The 16,205-nt window shown below is 39.0% G+C and overlaps 1 protein-coding gene across 1 annotated transcript in view; it reads right to left on the reverse strand.

The window, feature by feature from the left end:
* PDE11A (phosphodiesterase 11A) overlaps positions 1-16,205 on the reverse strand; it is a 365,302-nt gene that overhangs the window by 211,327 nt on the left and 137,770 nt on the right. Inside the window, exon 4 of the mRNA XM_025994270.2 lies at positions 15,499-15,639. Within this exon, the coding sequence (XP_025850055.2) occupies positions 15,499-15,639 (141 nt within the window). The remainder of the gene's footprint in view (positions 1-15,498; positions 15,640-16,205) is intronic.

Below are 16,205 nucleotides of genomic sequence, written 5' to 3' on the forward strand. Positions count from 1 at the left end.
GTGGCCAAATTTGTTTTCTAAAGATGGTCACAACAATATCTCCTATCCCACACTCTTCACTACAATACGACTCTGCCACCCTCCTACCAAGTGGTAGGGTCTATGTTCCCACCCCCTTGAATCTAAGTGGGTTTCAGACCACTTTGACCAATAGAGTATATAGAATGGACATGATGTACCTTCTGAGATTGTCATAAAAGGCAATACACCCTCTGTGTCATCTGATGAAATACTTGTGTCTGGGGCCCCAAGACACCATGTAAGAGGTTCAACTGCCCTAAGGCCACTCTGCTGAAAGGGAGGCAAACCACATAGAAAGGCCATGTGTAGATACTCTGGTCAGCAGCCAGTCTTTAAGTCCTTCCAGTCTAGGAGTCAGACATATGAGTGAACAAATCTGCAGATGATTCCAGTTCCCAGCCCTTAAGTCATCCCTGATCTCTATGTTTTTCCAACAGTGTGAGGCCTCAGATATCCTGAAAAGAGTCAGGCCATCCTCCTTGTGGTACCCTCTCCAAATTTCTGATCCACAGATCTGTGGGCATAATATGATTGATTTAAGCCTCTAAACTTTGGGTTTGTTACACAGAAAAGATAACCAGAACACTAATCTTAATTGAGGATTTAAACAGAAACCAATCACTGAGGAATCCTCATCCACTTGCAATATTCTTAGGCCTCAAAAGGCTATCAAGCCACAAAGAAACTATAAGCTATCACCAAATAATAAATCCCTTGAACTATACTCCAAATAATTTTTAAAGTTAAAACAATAATAAGGTAAAAAATAGTAGCATTTCATTTATGTTTGCGTAATACAAAATTGTCACAGATTTTAAAAGGGGGAGTTAGTCCTCTAGCTCTACTTTGATCTCTCATCATTTGTGATTTCTTTCCATTATTTTGTTAGATGACAGAAAATTTTTTCCCTATTTTTATCATGTTTATGCTGTTGCTATGGACTATATGTTTGTAGTCCCCCCAAATTCATTAGCTGAAACCCTATTTTCAATGTGACAGTATTTGGAGATGGGGTCTTTGAGAGGTGATTAGGTCATGAGGGTGAAGCCCCCCATAAGGAACTGATGCTTTTATAAGAAGAGGCAGAGAGCTTGCTTCTTCTCCTTTTCTTTGCTATTTGGGGATACAATGAGAAGATGGCCATCTACAAATCAGGAAAAGTGCCAGCACCAGGCGTCAGATTTGCTAGTGCCTTGATCTTGGACTTCCCAGTCTCCAGCATTGTGAGAAATATATGTTCTTTTTTTTTTTTTTTTAGAAATATATGTTCTTTAAGCCATCCATTGTATATTAATTTCTTATAGTAGCCTGAACTAAGACAACCATATTCTCCCTTTTTGCTCCAAATATGTATGAGGCATTTCACATACATTATGACCAATCCTTTATGTAGGTATCAATGACTAAAATATCCTGGCATGGTAAATATTATTATGCCCATTTTATTGAAGGGAAATTAAGGCTCAGAGGGATTAAGTGGTTTTCTGGAAACCATACAACCAACACACTGCAGAATTGCGATTTGAACCATGTCAGTCTGATTCTATAGCCCCAGTTTCCCCACTACCACTGCTTTTATAAACAGGAGCAACATTGTGACACCAAATTATCTGGATGTGATTCCTTCAAAGTCAGAATAGTCAGATAAACTCTGCCTTTATTTATCAATTCTATAAATATTTTTTGAGTACCCATTAATGCCTGAATTTAAATAAACACAGGCTAAAAGTAGATTGAAGTAAAATACTTGGCTAATCAAAATACCAATAAACTATTGTTTCTGCATTTGGAAATCAAAACTTTTTTTTTTCTTTTTTTAGAGAGAGAGAGAGAGAGAGAAAGAGTGCAAGTGGGAGGGGGAGAGGGAAAGAGAAACTTATGCAGGGTATGTGCCCAGTGTGCAGAGCCCAACAGAGGGCTGGATCTCACGATTCTGAGATCATGACTGGAGCTCAAATCAAGAGTCAGATGCTTAACTGACTGAGCCACCCAGTCACCCCTCGAACAGGAGATGCTTTTATTTTTCTAACCTGACAGATGAGATTAAACTCCCCAACAATACTTCATTTGGCTTCTCTTTTACTTTTGATTGGAGTACTTTACAACTCTAAAAGGATAGATATTACTTTCTGAAAAACTGATAGTAATGCAAATTGGGTTGCATATGAGGGAGTAAGCCCCCCTTGTAGGGTCATTAAGGATCACTCTGACACATCCACCAAAATTATATTTGGAGAAATTAAAGAATTCATCACAAATCCTAGAGAGGAAAAAAAAATCCTAGAGAGGGGAGCATGGTCCCCTCACAGGACCACATAAAGTCACCCAAAGCCCAAAGTTTGGTCACTGCAGGCAGGGAAAGAGCAGAGCAAGGACCCATGGTAAGTACCTGTATTAGGGTCAGGGCTATGGTAGCTTGTGCCATTTGAGAAGCCTGCTCTTGGTAATCTGAATGTAACTGGGTCAACATGGAGAGGAAGGGGTAAAATGGGAAAGTCATCATGAGGGGATGGGTACCCAGAATGGGCAATAACTAGGTAAAAGTTCAAAACAAGCAAGGTGAGTACAGGCATTGAGGCCACAAAGAATAGCTTGACACCACACAAATGAATTTTATTCAAGTGGAAATGCCAATGAATTTTATCTGAGTAGAAATACAAATGATTTCTGTGCAGTAGTAAAGGTAAGCCCATAGTTAACAATTTTATTGTCCTGGCTGATAGCAACCATTTTAGAAATCTAACCTAGCAATCTAACCGTAGCATTCTTTCAGTACCTATTTTAGAATTTACTTTACCACCTCACTTGATTTCTCTCTTTGATGAGTTAAACAAGATTTTGGTACATGCTTGCTTTAGATTTCTGCAAGGGTTAGGTTTCTAACTTTTTGAAAATTGTTTTTTCACACAACAGAGAGATACTGAGTGCCTGTACACATCAAGTAGCACAGGGCCTGGGGCTACATGTGGAAAAGTAAAGGGAAAAAAAAATCTCTGAATGCATGGTGTTTACTGTGTGGTAGGGAGCTTCATCTGCCCTGGCTCCTCAAAACTACCACTTCCTAAAATAATAAGTGAACTTCTGCTTCCCACATCTTAGGAAGACAAATCTAGGAAATATAATATCCAGAGATTAAAAGAGAATAAAAATCTTCAAAGAATGTTTAAATTTTTTTTAAAAACCTGCTCAAGAATAGTGCTTATAAGAAATGGAATCAAAAAAAAAAAAAAAAGAAAGAAAGAAAGAAAGAAAAGAAATGGAATAGAAAATTCTGGAATTCTAAAGCTATAAAATCTATAGATCTAGAATGAGAAGTAGATAAACAAATAATCTCTTGATGAAATGTGTTTGAACTCCTCATATGTAAAAGAGGACCTTTTAAAACTACTAAAAGGAAAAAACTTTTTTTCTAAAATGTTAGAACTTTTTATTTCAATATAAACCATACGCTATAAAGAAAAACAGGGTCAAATATTTTGTTTTATTTTATTGTTTTTGTTTTCTAAATTCAATTTAATGAGTCAAGGGAAAGTCAAGGATTATCCTTTAGTTTTATCACTCTCTATCATGGAGAGTACTAGTTATATCCCCCAATAAACCAGTCTATGATATCCTGGCCAAAGTCTGATGTTGGATTCTTGAACCACAGTGTTGACCTTGTGTGTAATAAAGAATTAACTTTAGCAAAGAAAGTATCTGGCCTTTACTCTTAGCTCCTGAGAGGTAAGCTCTAAGCCCCTGGAATGTCCAGTCTTGAAAAAATATCTTTGTTGACCTGAGGACCTTGGGCCAGCCAGATAGAACAATGTAATTTGAGCCACACAACAATGTGGTTCGGGGGTGGGGTGCACCTTTGGGTCAGGTGGTATCACTTGACCTCTGGAGGGAATGGAGACTGAGGTTAGCTATTGTAAATTTTGGTGATTAAGCGTCAATAAAGATCTCTGGATGCCAAGTCTTGGGTGACTTTTCCTGGTTGGTAATACTTCATCATGTACATTGTCACATATCATTGCTGAGAGAAGTTAATGCTACCCATGACTCTATGGAGACAGAGGACAACTAGAAGTTCCACATTTGGAACCTTACTGGACCTTGCCCATATAGCTCTCCTTTGGCTGATTTTAATCTATGTTTCCCCGTAATAAATCATAACCATGAGTATAACAGCTTTCTGTAAGTTCTGTGAGCCCTTTTAACAAATTATTGAGACTGAGGGTGATCTTGGGAACCTTTGAACTTATAATTAGTGTCAGAAGTAAGAGCAGTGTTATAGATTATGCTCTCTTATTTTGTACTTTGTGTGATAAGTCACAGGTTCTTGTGTCTTTAGCAGAAAAAATGAGAATTATGTTGACTGTCTTTGGCTAATATTGATTATCTAAGGCATAGTAGTGTACACTGGATAGCAAAGAGAGATATCAAAAAATAATAAATAAGGTCTCTAACTTTTAAATAATATTTTAAAGGGGAAAAAACTTTAAAAAAAAAGCCTTAGGTGTAGAAAGTTAGTCTGATTCCAGGTGACCTATGAAGGGCTGCAAGTCCATTTTAGAATGGATTTATCACAAAAATCCTAGTCTAGACCATACAGCTGGGAACCCAGGGCTTCTGGTGGCATCTCCTTACAGATTTTCTGAATTTAGGGCAATTTGAGATTAGACTCACCACCAATGAACCCTCAAAGTCATCAGAATATTAGGCCCTTAAAGAGAAATGCAGACTGATCTGCTTGCCTCTCATTCCTCTAGAGCAGGGATGGGCAAAAGAGTCTATGGGCCAAATCTGCCCCACCACCTGTTTTCATAAAGTTTCATTTTAACAGAGCCTACTCATTAATTAAATATCACCTGTGGCTGTCTTTTGCTCTAGCAGTAGAGCTGAGTAGCTCCAACAGAGACCATATGGGCCACAAAGCCTGAAGTATTTCCTAGCTGGCCCTTCTTGGAAGAGTTTGCTGACTCCTGGTCTAGAGCCATCTCTGGACCAAGTTAACCAGTTATTTTTGCTAAATTTTAATGACTGATAATAGATTAATGTATTCATATTCCTATGTAATTTATCTATAATTCAGAAGGCATATTCCTGGAGTCAGAATCTTCACATCTGAAACAAGACTGTAATGATGGAAATTTTAGGCACCACAGTAAGGGCTGGGGGATATACTTGAGGACATGCATATGTCCCAGTTGTCATGGATTGTCTCACTTTAATTAAGCCTATCATCCTGAGACAATTATTAAAAGTGCCTCTTTTCACCCTCAAAAGTATCTTTGTTTGAAAAGCCAAACTCTAGGCAGCCATGCCTCAGACAATTTATATGTTTTTAAAATATTTATTAAAAATATAATGCATTCAAGTAGAAAATTATTTATAGTCAGACACCTGGGCTTAAAAATGAAACAGCTAAAATATTTCAGTGCAATTTAATGGGATATATAGTGTCACTGTGGAGATTATGACCAATAAAAAACAGACAAAAGCATAAAAGAAGAATAAAATTTATGCTTTATTCTTGACTTGGACCAATTGAATAGTTCTCAGTCTCATTAATTTTTAAAAATTTATTCTCTAAATCCAAGTCTGATTTTATAATAGATATACCAAATGAACCTATATTAAATAAATAAATGCCCACATTCACATACAAAGTAAAAAAGAATCTAACGAGAGAAATCTCAAAAGTGGTTTATAGGTCAATGAAACTGAACAAGTGGTTCCAAGCTCCTCTGGCTGTTGATCAGCCCTGATTATTGCACCCTGGGGAAGGCAGTACACATGCCACAGTGAAGTAAACAAAATATCCCTAAGCATCTCTGCCTGTTCTTTGGAAAAGCTCCATGGACAGAAGTCTTTTGATTTGGATATTTATCAAGCACTAGTTGGTCTGGTTTCTCTCTGTGTTTTTTTTTTTTTTTTTAATTTAAAAACAACTTAAAAAAACAAAAACTGTGCTCAGGACTATCTACTCCTGCCACCAAAAAGAAAATAAGAATGATCTAATAATCACCATTTTTTCCATTAGTTTTCTTAATCTGTATTTTTCCACAAGAGGATTATTCTATTGGGAAAAAGATTGAACTAAATGATCATCTACTGCTATCCTTCTTGATAAATTTCTCACTTACACTGATGAGTAATTTACTCTAATCGTTGATTCACTCAATCAACATTTATCAAATGATTAGTGTTCAGGCATTGTATTGGGCTCTGGAAATACCAAGGGGCATAAATTACGTCCTGTCTTCAAGGGACTCAAAATAGTGAGGGGGTAAACAGTTCACAAAAGTATAATTTCATCACAATATATATTCAAAATTCTACAGGCACACAGAAGAGGGTGTTGAAGAAGCCTTTTTGTGAATTATGTCTTCAGTCTTCAAGGGTGGGCAGGCATGTTCTAGGCTGGATAGTGGGGGAAGTTTTCCAGGTTGAGGGACAAATAGGTCAGAGTTTTGGCCAAAAAGAGAGAAAACACTTGAAAGGGTTTAACTGAACCTAATTCAAAAAAGGGACTAGTTACAGAAGTGTGGGCAGAAACCACAATTAAAAGAAATCAATAAGAAATGGTGAGGTACCCAGGAACTAGCAACTTTGGAAAGGCTGCAGTCTAAAGGAGCATGTCTAAAGGTCACAAAGAGCAAGAGACAGAAGGAAGGATGGCAGGAAGGGGAAAATAAAGTTATTGGTGTCCTAGAGGCATCAGAACTATCGTAGGGATTCTTGGAAAAATCCAGCAACTTCTACAACTGGCAGAAAAGAACAAGAGGAATACTATCCCCAATTTCTCTCTCCTTAAGTCTTTAAATCTTTTGCTGGGGATGCCTGGGTGGTGCAGTCAGTTAAGCATCGGACTCTTGGTTTTGGCTCAGGGTCATGATCTTGGGGTCATGGTACTGAACCCCAAGTAGGGCCCTGCCCTCAGCGTGGAGTCTGCTTAATATTCTCTCCCTCTCTCTCTCTCCCTCTGCCCTTCCTGCTTGTGTTCTCTATATCTTTAAAATAAATAAATAAATCTAAAATAAAACTTTTAAAAATCTGCTAACCCCTCTTGTTTGTCAAACTCATCTGAAAGACAGTAGGGAAGAAAGCCCAAGTGCCTTCAAGGGTACTGAGTTAAAGAGAGAAACTTCACAGACAGTTGGGGGCACGTGGGATTTGCAGAGAATAGCCAGTACAGAGTTGACACTGTTGAACTTTACTTGAGCCCAGCTCCCCCAAAAAACAGTAATAATGAAGAAGTCCCTCCTACCATTTTGTTCCAGAATTGAATCAAAAGACCACCCTGCCTAGCAAAATAAGACCTGTTTCCATCTTTCCTTTTCTTTGAGATGTTCCTTAGAAATGAATGTTCTCCCTATTGCAATAGCCTGGATGAAATTATTTCCTAACTATCTGGTGCATCTTTTTTTCCACAAGAATAATATGTACAAAGATATAGAAGCAAATACATGCAGAAGCTGATCATAGGGAGGTAGGATAGAGGAGGAAGAAAGAGATAGAATGAGGCTGAAGACCAAAAAGGACAGCCGAAAGTTAAGTTGGGAGCATAAGTGGTGAACCGTGTATGTTGGGCAGTTTGAACTTTATTGTGTGGGTAACAGACAGTTATCAAATATTCTGAATCAAGGAAGAAGTAGATGATGCTCTACAAGAGAGCTAGAAGGAGTATTAAGAATTGATGGACAGGAAGATTGCCCTGTTTGCAATTGAAGAAATGAGTTGAGGAAAATGTGAAGCTACGAGATTAGAAAAGACGAGTAAAGACAGTGGTCAAAGAGGTGGGAGGAAGAGGCTAGAAATTGTTTCAACATAAAAGCAACAGAACTTACAAAGATTGCATGTAAATGGTAAGAAACACTTAGTAGCTACTGTAATGTGTGGTTTTTAGCTTGAATTACTTACTACATGATGCTGATTCTATTAACTGAAACAGGAAATTTCAGAAGTGGTAAAGATTTGGGGCAGGATGTGGTGGAGATAGGCAGTGGGGACTGAAGTCAGAAGTTGGATATATATATATATATACACACATGCACACATATTTAACAATATAAATGATTAATGATATGAGTTAATATATTGATATAAAATTATTAATAAAGTGTGTTATATAACAAATATATATTAATAACTAATGATATGTACATATACTCACATCATTAATATATATACATATATATAAAACAATGATTGTATGGATAATCATTAGAGTTTTTTTAGATAGTTGCCACTTTGTACTCTAGAAAATGCACTTGGATCAAAAATCAAAAAGAATTTACACTGATTTTCTTTCATTTTTTTTTTAAGATTTTATTTATATATTCATAGAGACAGAGAGAGAGAGGCAGAGACACAGGCAGAGGGAGAAGCAGGCATCATACAGAGAGCCCGACGTGGGACTCGATCCAGGGTCTCCAGGATCACGCCCTGGGCTGCAGGCGGCGCTTAACTGCTGCGCCACCGGGGCTGCCCTACACTGATTTTCTTAAAGGGAGAAGGCAAGTTAAAGAAAAGTGGGGAAATGGAAAGAAAGTGAAATAGAAAAGAAAGCCTGGAGCAATTTTTGCCATCCCTTAGGATGAAGGGGATTGAATTATAGGCTTTTCCAGAACGATCAGATAAAATGATTACCTCCATCGCTTCCTCTCAAGTGTTGGATTCAGGAAGATCATCATCTAATTTAATAGCTTAATTGTATGTGTATTTACATAAGAACCTGTTGGTGGGAATGTGAACTGGTGCAGCCACTCTGGAAAACTGTGTGGAGGTTCCTCAAAGAGTTAAAAATAGACCTGCCCTACGACCCAGCAATTGCACTGTTGGGGATTTACCCCAAAGATTCAGATGCAATGAAACGTCGGGACACCTGCACCCCGATGTTTCTATCAGCAATGGCCACAATAGCCAAACTGTGGAAGGAGGCTCGGTGTCCATCGAAAGATGAATGGATAAAGAAGAGGTGGTTTATGTATACAATGGAATATTACTCAGCAATTAGAAATGACAAATACCCACCATTTGCTTCAACGTGGATGGAACTGGAGGGTATTATGCTGAGTGAAATAAGTCAATCGGAGAAGGACAAACATTATCATGTTCTCATTCATTTGGGGAATATAAATAATAGTGAAAGGGAATATAAAGGAAGGGAGAAGAAATGTTGGGAAATATCAGGAAGGGAGACAGAACATAAAGACTCCTAACTCGGGGAAACGAACTAGGGGTGGTGGAAGGGGGGAGGAGGGCGGGTGTTGGAGGGGAATGGGTGACGGGCACTGAGGTGGACACTTGACGGGATGAGCACTGGGTGTTTTTCTGTATGTTGGTAAATTGAACACCAGTAAAAATTAATTAAAAAAAAAAAAAGAACCAAGAAGTTAAGGAACATATTAAAAAGTAAGTGTAGGGGATCCCTGGGTGGCTCAGCGGTTTAGCGCCTGCCTTTGGCCCAGGGCATGATCCTGGAGTCCCGGGATGGAGTCCCACATTGGCTCCCGGCGTGGAGCCTGCTTCTCCCTCCTCCTATGTCTCTGCCTCTCTCTCTCTCTCTCTCTCTCTCTGTCTATCATAAATAAATAAATAAATCTTAAAAAAAAAAAAGTAAGTGTAGCTCCTGCTTTATGGTTTAGGAAGTGAGCTCCAGAAACTAGCATCATGCTTATAAGCTGAGTTAGGAAGTCCTTGATGGAGTTCTGCATGAGGTAATAGCTGCCAGCCATTAGGATGAGCCGTGAAAGGAGAACATGAGAGACACCTAACTCTGGAAAATGAACAAGGGGTAGTGGAAGGGGAGGTGGGTGGGGGGTTGGGGTGACTCGGTGATGGGCACTGAGGGGGCACTTGGCGGGATGAGCACTGGGTGTTATGCTATATGTTAGCAGTTTGAACTCCAATAAAAAAATTAAAAAAAAAAACAATTTAAAAAAATAAAATAAAACAAAAATCTTGGACTTCTAAAAAAAAAAAAAAAAAAGAAAGGAGAACATATGTAAACACTAGTGCCAAGACCGTGCCTTAGGACTTTACCATGAAAATGTCTGCATTCTTGTTTTCCTTGGTGAAGTACAGAAAAAAATAGAGATATTAGTAAATACGTGAGCTAGAAAGCAGCTCACAGAAGGGATAGGAATTGCTTAGGTCCATGGAATGTAGTAACATTATGCAGGGAATATTCAGTCCAAGGGACTAAATATTTCCTAATGTCAATAGTAGCTAGCTATGGAACAATCTTTCTATTTTTTCAGTCTAGTAGAAGATACAATTGATAGTCACTTAAAATTGATTGAAATACTTAAAGGAAGCACAAGAGAGTAAGATATTAATTTTGGCAGAAGAGAGGCTGGAAAGGCATTCCTTGTTTCTATTTTTGGCATCCACTGAGTGAACAGATCAGTTAACACCTGCCTGCTCAGTTTAAAGACCATGAAGGCAGTCTCTAATAACTGAATTAAGAGTTTGATGAATCAAAGCTTCAGTAACCAAATTTCAATTTCTTTTCTTTCTCTTCCCCTCAAATGAAGAAAGGCCAGGAAATGCCATACATCTGCAGTAACCAGCTTTTTAAATATTCAAATCACAAGGCAATAATCAGATGTTTTGTCTCAAGGAATGATTCTAATAAAATAGAAAAAAGCAAAAGTTATTTTTAAAGGAAGGAAACTTCCAGCAGATTTTTTTCCTGAAATGATGCCTCCCCACCCCCCCATCCCCCGCCGATTGTAAAAAGTAGCATATGGAATGCTAGTTGAGATGATGCCATAAGTTAATGTTTTGACACATCCGTTCTCTTCCAAAAACAGAGCAAAGATTGATAAAATACAGAAAGAGAAAATCTTAAAGACATCTAGAGGTTAAAAAACAGAGAGAGAAAGAGAGAGAGAGAGAGAGAAAGAGAGAGAGAGAGAGAGAAAGAGAGAGAGAGAGAGAGAAAGGCAGGATAGCAGAGAATATAAAAAGGAAAAGATCTCTAGAGAGTCAAGCTTGAAGACATAGGCTTACTGTGCTCCTCCAAGTCCAGAAACAGGCAGGTGGCAATGATCAGAATTTCACCTTCTACTGGGGTTTGGGGACTAAAAATGTTCCCTTGAAAGAGGTGACGTAGCTTCACCCTCAGAAACTGAACCATGCTGCTTCTGGCTTAGTGTTATATTACTACATAGCAGGAGACCCAACTTAAGGCCTGGTTCTTGACTAGGGGTCTAGGAATGGCACAAACTATTAAATAGGGAGGGAAGAGTACAAGAGAGAATAATAATAATAATAAAAAGACACAAACAAAACACTTCCATCAAAATGAGCTCCTACACCTGTACCCCGATGTTTCTAGCAGCAATGTCCAAATAGTCAAACTGTGGAAGGAGGCTCGGTGTCCATCGAAAGATGAATGGATAAAAAAGATGTGGTTTATGTATACAATGGAATATTCCTCAGCCATTAGAAATGACAAATACACACCATTTGCTATGACGTGGATGGAACTGGAGGGTATTATGCTGAGTGAAATAAGTCAATCGGAGAAGGACAAACATTATATGGTCTCATTCATTTGGGGAATATAAAAAATAGTGAAAGGGAATAAAGGGGAAAGGAGAAAAAATGAGTGGGAAATATCAGAAAAGGAGACAGAACATGAGAGACTCCTAACTCTGGGAAACAAACTAGGGGTGGTGGAAGGGGAGGTGGGCGGAGGGTAGGGGTGACTGGGTGACGGGCACTGAGGGGGCCACTTGACGGGATGAGCACTGGGTGTTATTCTATATGTTGGCAAATTGAACACCAATAAAAAATAAATATAAAAAACAAAACAAAAACAAAATGAGCTCCTATCTCAAACTCAGAAACACATGAACAAGTAATATTAACAAAACTAAATCAATGACTTACAGAATTGGATAAGAAGATACTGATAAATCTCAGTTACACTGAACACTTGAACCCACTTGTATCAAGAATGAGAGGTGAAGATGAGAAAAATATTAAGAATATGAATGATTTGAGCAATATCTCATTCTTGACCAATGGATCCTGAGGAAAAGTCAGCTAGAAAAGAACTCTTTTGGAAAAGACTTTCTTCCCTGAGAAAAAGAGAGACATATGAACAAAAGTTTTCCTTTCTTCCTCTCCTGGGGCACAGTTCCATGAGGACACACTGCCTAGAGCTGTGCCAGCTTCCTGGACCACAAGGATGAAAGGCAGCCAAGCAGTGAGACACGAACAGAAAGTGGACAGAGCCAGGTTCTTGATTACATCACTGGGCTACTCCACCATCCCAGAACCACCTCCTACAGACTTCATCTCACGTAACATATGTGTTCCTATTATTTAAGCCATTTTCCCTTATTTATTCTATTATTGCAGAGATTGCTCAAATTGATGTATAAATTAAAGCAATTTCAATTAAAGTCTATACAGAATTTCTCATGGAACTTGATAAATGGCTCTTAAAATTTCTATGAGAGAGCAATAGGCCAATAATAAGCAGGCCAATTTTAAAGGAGAACAGCATTGAGGGCTTGTTCTATCAGATATCAAAGTGTATTATCAAATTCTAGAAACTGAGACAGTATGGTACTGGTATAGAAATAGATTAGTGAGCTCAGAAGCAGAGCCAGGTATATAGGGAAACTATACAGAAGTGGCATTACAGAGTGGGGGGAAATGGTTCTGACACCATTGATTACACATATCCAGCCTTATACCCTATGCAAAAAATAAATTCTGGATGGATACAAAGACCTTAAAGACCAGACGGGTTAAAGAAAATATAAGAGAATGTCATTATAACATGGAGGCAGATAAAAATTTTTCAAACAAAATTCTTAAAGCACAAATCAAAAAGGAAATGTATAAATTTGGCATATTAAAGTTAAAATATTCCTCGCCACCAGGGTACTTGTTGGGAGAGGCACACCTCAGGAGCCCTGAGTGCACAGTCCTTGCTTCTGTTTGTTGAATTGTGCAGCACCAGATTTCAGCTTCTCATATCCTGTTCATTTGGTTTCTCCTCCCATACTTGGCATGACTGTGTCTGGTCTCCTTCCTACAACTGCTACCACACAGTCCGGATAAGTCTGATGTTTTGAGAAATCTTTGGTGGGAAGTGTGCTAAAGGACAGCATGGCACTGATGGTTTTCCTACATGGTGACCTACATGTATTTAACCTCACTCCCACCCTCAGCCTTCCCACAGCAAGGCACTGGTCTTGCCAAAAACTCTTTACAGCTTCTAAAATGGTACCAAGCAGATTGGGCTCCTTTTTTTTGCACATGGCTGACTTTTTTTTTTTAAGATTTTATTTATCTATTCATGAGAGACACAGACATAGGGGGAAGCAGGTTCCCCACTGGGGGTCCTACACTGGGACTCGATCCCCAGACCCTGGAATCATAACCTGAGCCTTAGGTAGATGCTCAACCACTTAGCCACCCAGACGTCCCTGCACATGGCTGACTTTTATCTCTAGACCTCAGCCCTCTAGGTGAGAGGAGCTCATCCTCACTCATAGGCAAAGAGAAGAGACAGTGAAGACTGGCCTGGAATTTTCTGCTCTAACACCACTATATCATCTTAGAATTTTCAGCTGTGCTAGCAAAAAGGTCTTTTTAGCTTTCAGTAATATGTCAACACCTTTAATGCTGGTATCACCCACTCTAGATAGTGGTTTTTATTTCCTCCACCCCAAGCACTCATGTACTTTATACCATTAGGTGATATTGTTCCTACTCTTCTCTACAGCTCTGCTCCCACCTTCCATATCCACTTCTGTCATCTGTACTTTTTCATTTGATGTGCCAAAGAGGAACATCACAGGATAAAAACTAGTCCCTATTAAAAGATTATCAAGTATGGCTATCCTGAACTGGTTCAAATTATTTTTATATCTGTTTACAACTAAGCAAACAGCCCACTCGTCCCGGTCCTGATTCCACCTGGCCCTCCAGCCACTTGCCCTCAGAGGAACCTGGGATCAGGGATCCTGGCAGCTGAAGCCCCAACAGCTGCCTCTTCGCACCCTTGCTTAGTGAGTGCCTACAGCCTGCCCGCACCAGTGAGCACCTCCACCCCTCCTCATTCCTCTCTGGGGCTTTAGAGTCAGGCCATGGGGCTAGAGTCAGTGACTCTAGCAAGTCACTCAACTCTGAGCCTCATTTCCTCCATAAAGTGAGAATGATAACAATACCTATTTCATAAGGATGAGGGAGAATGAAATGAACTGTAGTAATTCATACAACATCCAGAAGCATTCCACAAATAGGGGCTATTGCAGGGCAGGGGGATTCCTCCCAGGGTTCCACTGAGTTTTACATAATCACAGGATAATGGCAAAGCTACTGCTTATTTAAACCACACCTGCTGAAGTAGAAATAATGCCAACCTCTGCTAAAATAGGGGCAACCACTCCTAAACATTTTAAACCTTTATAGATTTTTTAAAACTTCATGTTGTAAGTTTTATGATACTTATTATTAAACCTCCAAAATTTACCCTAAGGTTCTTACTCTTTGAGGAAAACAAACCTAAGGCAAAGACAATAATCTTATCTAAGTAAAGTACAGTGAAATACCCTCCTCTGCCGTATTAAAATAGTCCTTAAGGAGCTAGACAATTCTTGGTGTTTGAAGACAGTTCACAGTAAATATATTAAATTTCTGTTAAGGGTTTAGACATTTAACTTTCAAGGAGTTAGACTGATGATGATCATTATTTTCAGTACTGTTGTGCATTTACCCAAGGACTTCCCCCAAAGAGGTGAAGGGCTTAACAGAAACCTGAAAGTCAAGGTGCTACAGATCGGAGGTCTTGAACTAGCTGGATGCCTGCCTTGGGAGTCAAAGGGACCCTTGTGGTGAAGGGGCAAGGAGCCTCCTCCACCTGTGCAAGCATCCCCAGCTCTAAAGCAGCAGAAAAAGAACTTGGAAACTGCACTTCAAACCTTTGCTGCAGAGCAGAGCCCAGCAGAGGCTTGTCACTCCACTCAGCTCTAGTACTATCTGGCTGAGCTCCAAAAGCAAAGGGCACTGCTTCTCCAGCATTTGTCTGCTTCCTCCTCGTAAGAGAGCTGTGGAGCACTGTCTGGACTGCCATCTTTACCCACAGATGCCAAGGGCCTTCCTCATGCGGGTAAATATGATGGGAGCCTGGCACTTGAGCTAATGTCTATTCAGCTGGGTGACAGTGGACAAACTGTCTTATCCCTCAGTTCTCTCATCTGTGAATACTCAGGGCTGGGATAGCTCTCTAACGTCCCCATCAAAGCAAGAGTCTATGTTTCTAAGGTGACAGCAAAACAAGACTGAAAATACATGTAAAAGAAATTTTAAAAACTTTAATTTTAGAAAAAGTGACCTCATGGTGAGAAGAGTCATGAAGAGTAGTTCAAGCAATGATTTCACAAAATAAATTAAAAATAAAGTAAACTTTTAGTCCCTTAATACAGTCTTCAACTCTATGTGACAGGTAAAAAAATGACTTACTGGTGATTCAATGTCTTCGAGGAGTAAAACAGAACAGCGTTCACATTTCAACAGAGTTTGGGCCCGATGCATTATTTTCTTGACAATTTTCTCCAGGTCAGTCTGTTCTTCAAAGAGGTCATTAACAACCTCTAGCAAAGCCTAGGAAAGATGAAATGGATATATTTAGGTGGGTATAGGACTGAATAAAAACATTTTTTCCCTCTCAAAAGTCCGTTTAGTCTTTGCTATAATAAAATATAAGTATTTTTGTGTGGCTAATTTTTAAAACATTGATTATTATTAGGACATAATCATATTCTGACATATTGTTGTTTTACAACACAGTTTTGAACTGAAAAACACAACTTGAGAATAGTGCCAATCCATACAATCCCATATAAATCCCACATATAGCTATAGGACTATCTCCTGAGTAGCTAATGACTGCACAATTCCGTTTAGTCCACTATAGCTCTAGGCTTCTCCCTCACTCCCACTCCACAGTAGTTTTTCTGCAATGTGACTAGGTATAAACCCAACATTTTATAAATTATGGATTCTCTCCAAAGCACATTTATTTCAGAAAATTACAAAGCAGCTCTTCCTCACCCTCAGGAAGAAATAGGTTCATGGTAGAACTTGAGACTTATTTTCCCTAATACATATTTCTCATAGAGCTCTGTAAGAATTATAGGGGTGAATGCTAATTAAGCTTCAGAGCCTTC

The sequence above is a fragment of the Vulpes vulpes genome, chromosome 3 (genome assembly GCF_048418805.1).
Source record: "Vulpes vulpes isolate BD-2025 chromosome 3, VulVul3, whole genome shotgun sequence".
NCBI lineage: Eukaryota > Metazoa > Chordata > Mammalia > Carnivora > Canidae > Vulpes > Vulpes vulpes.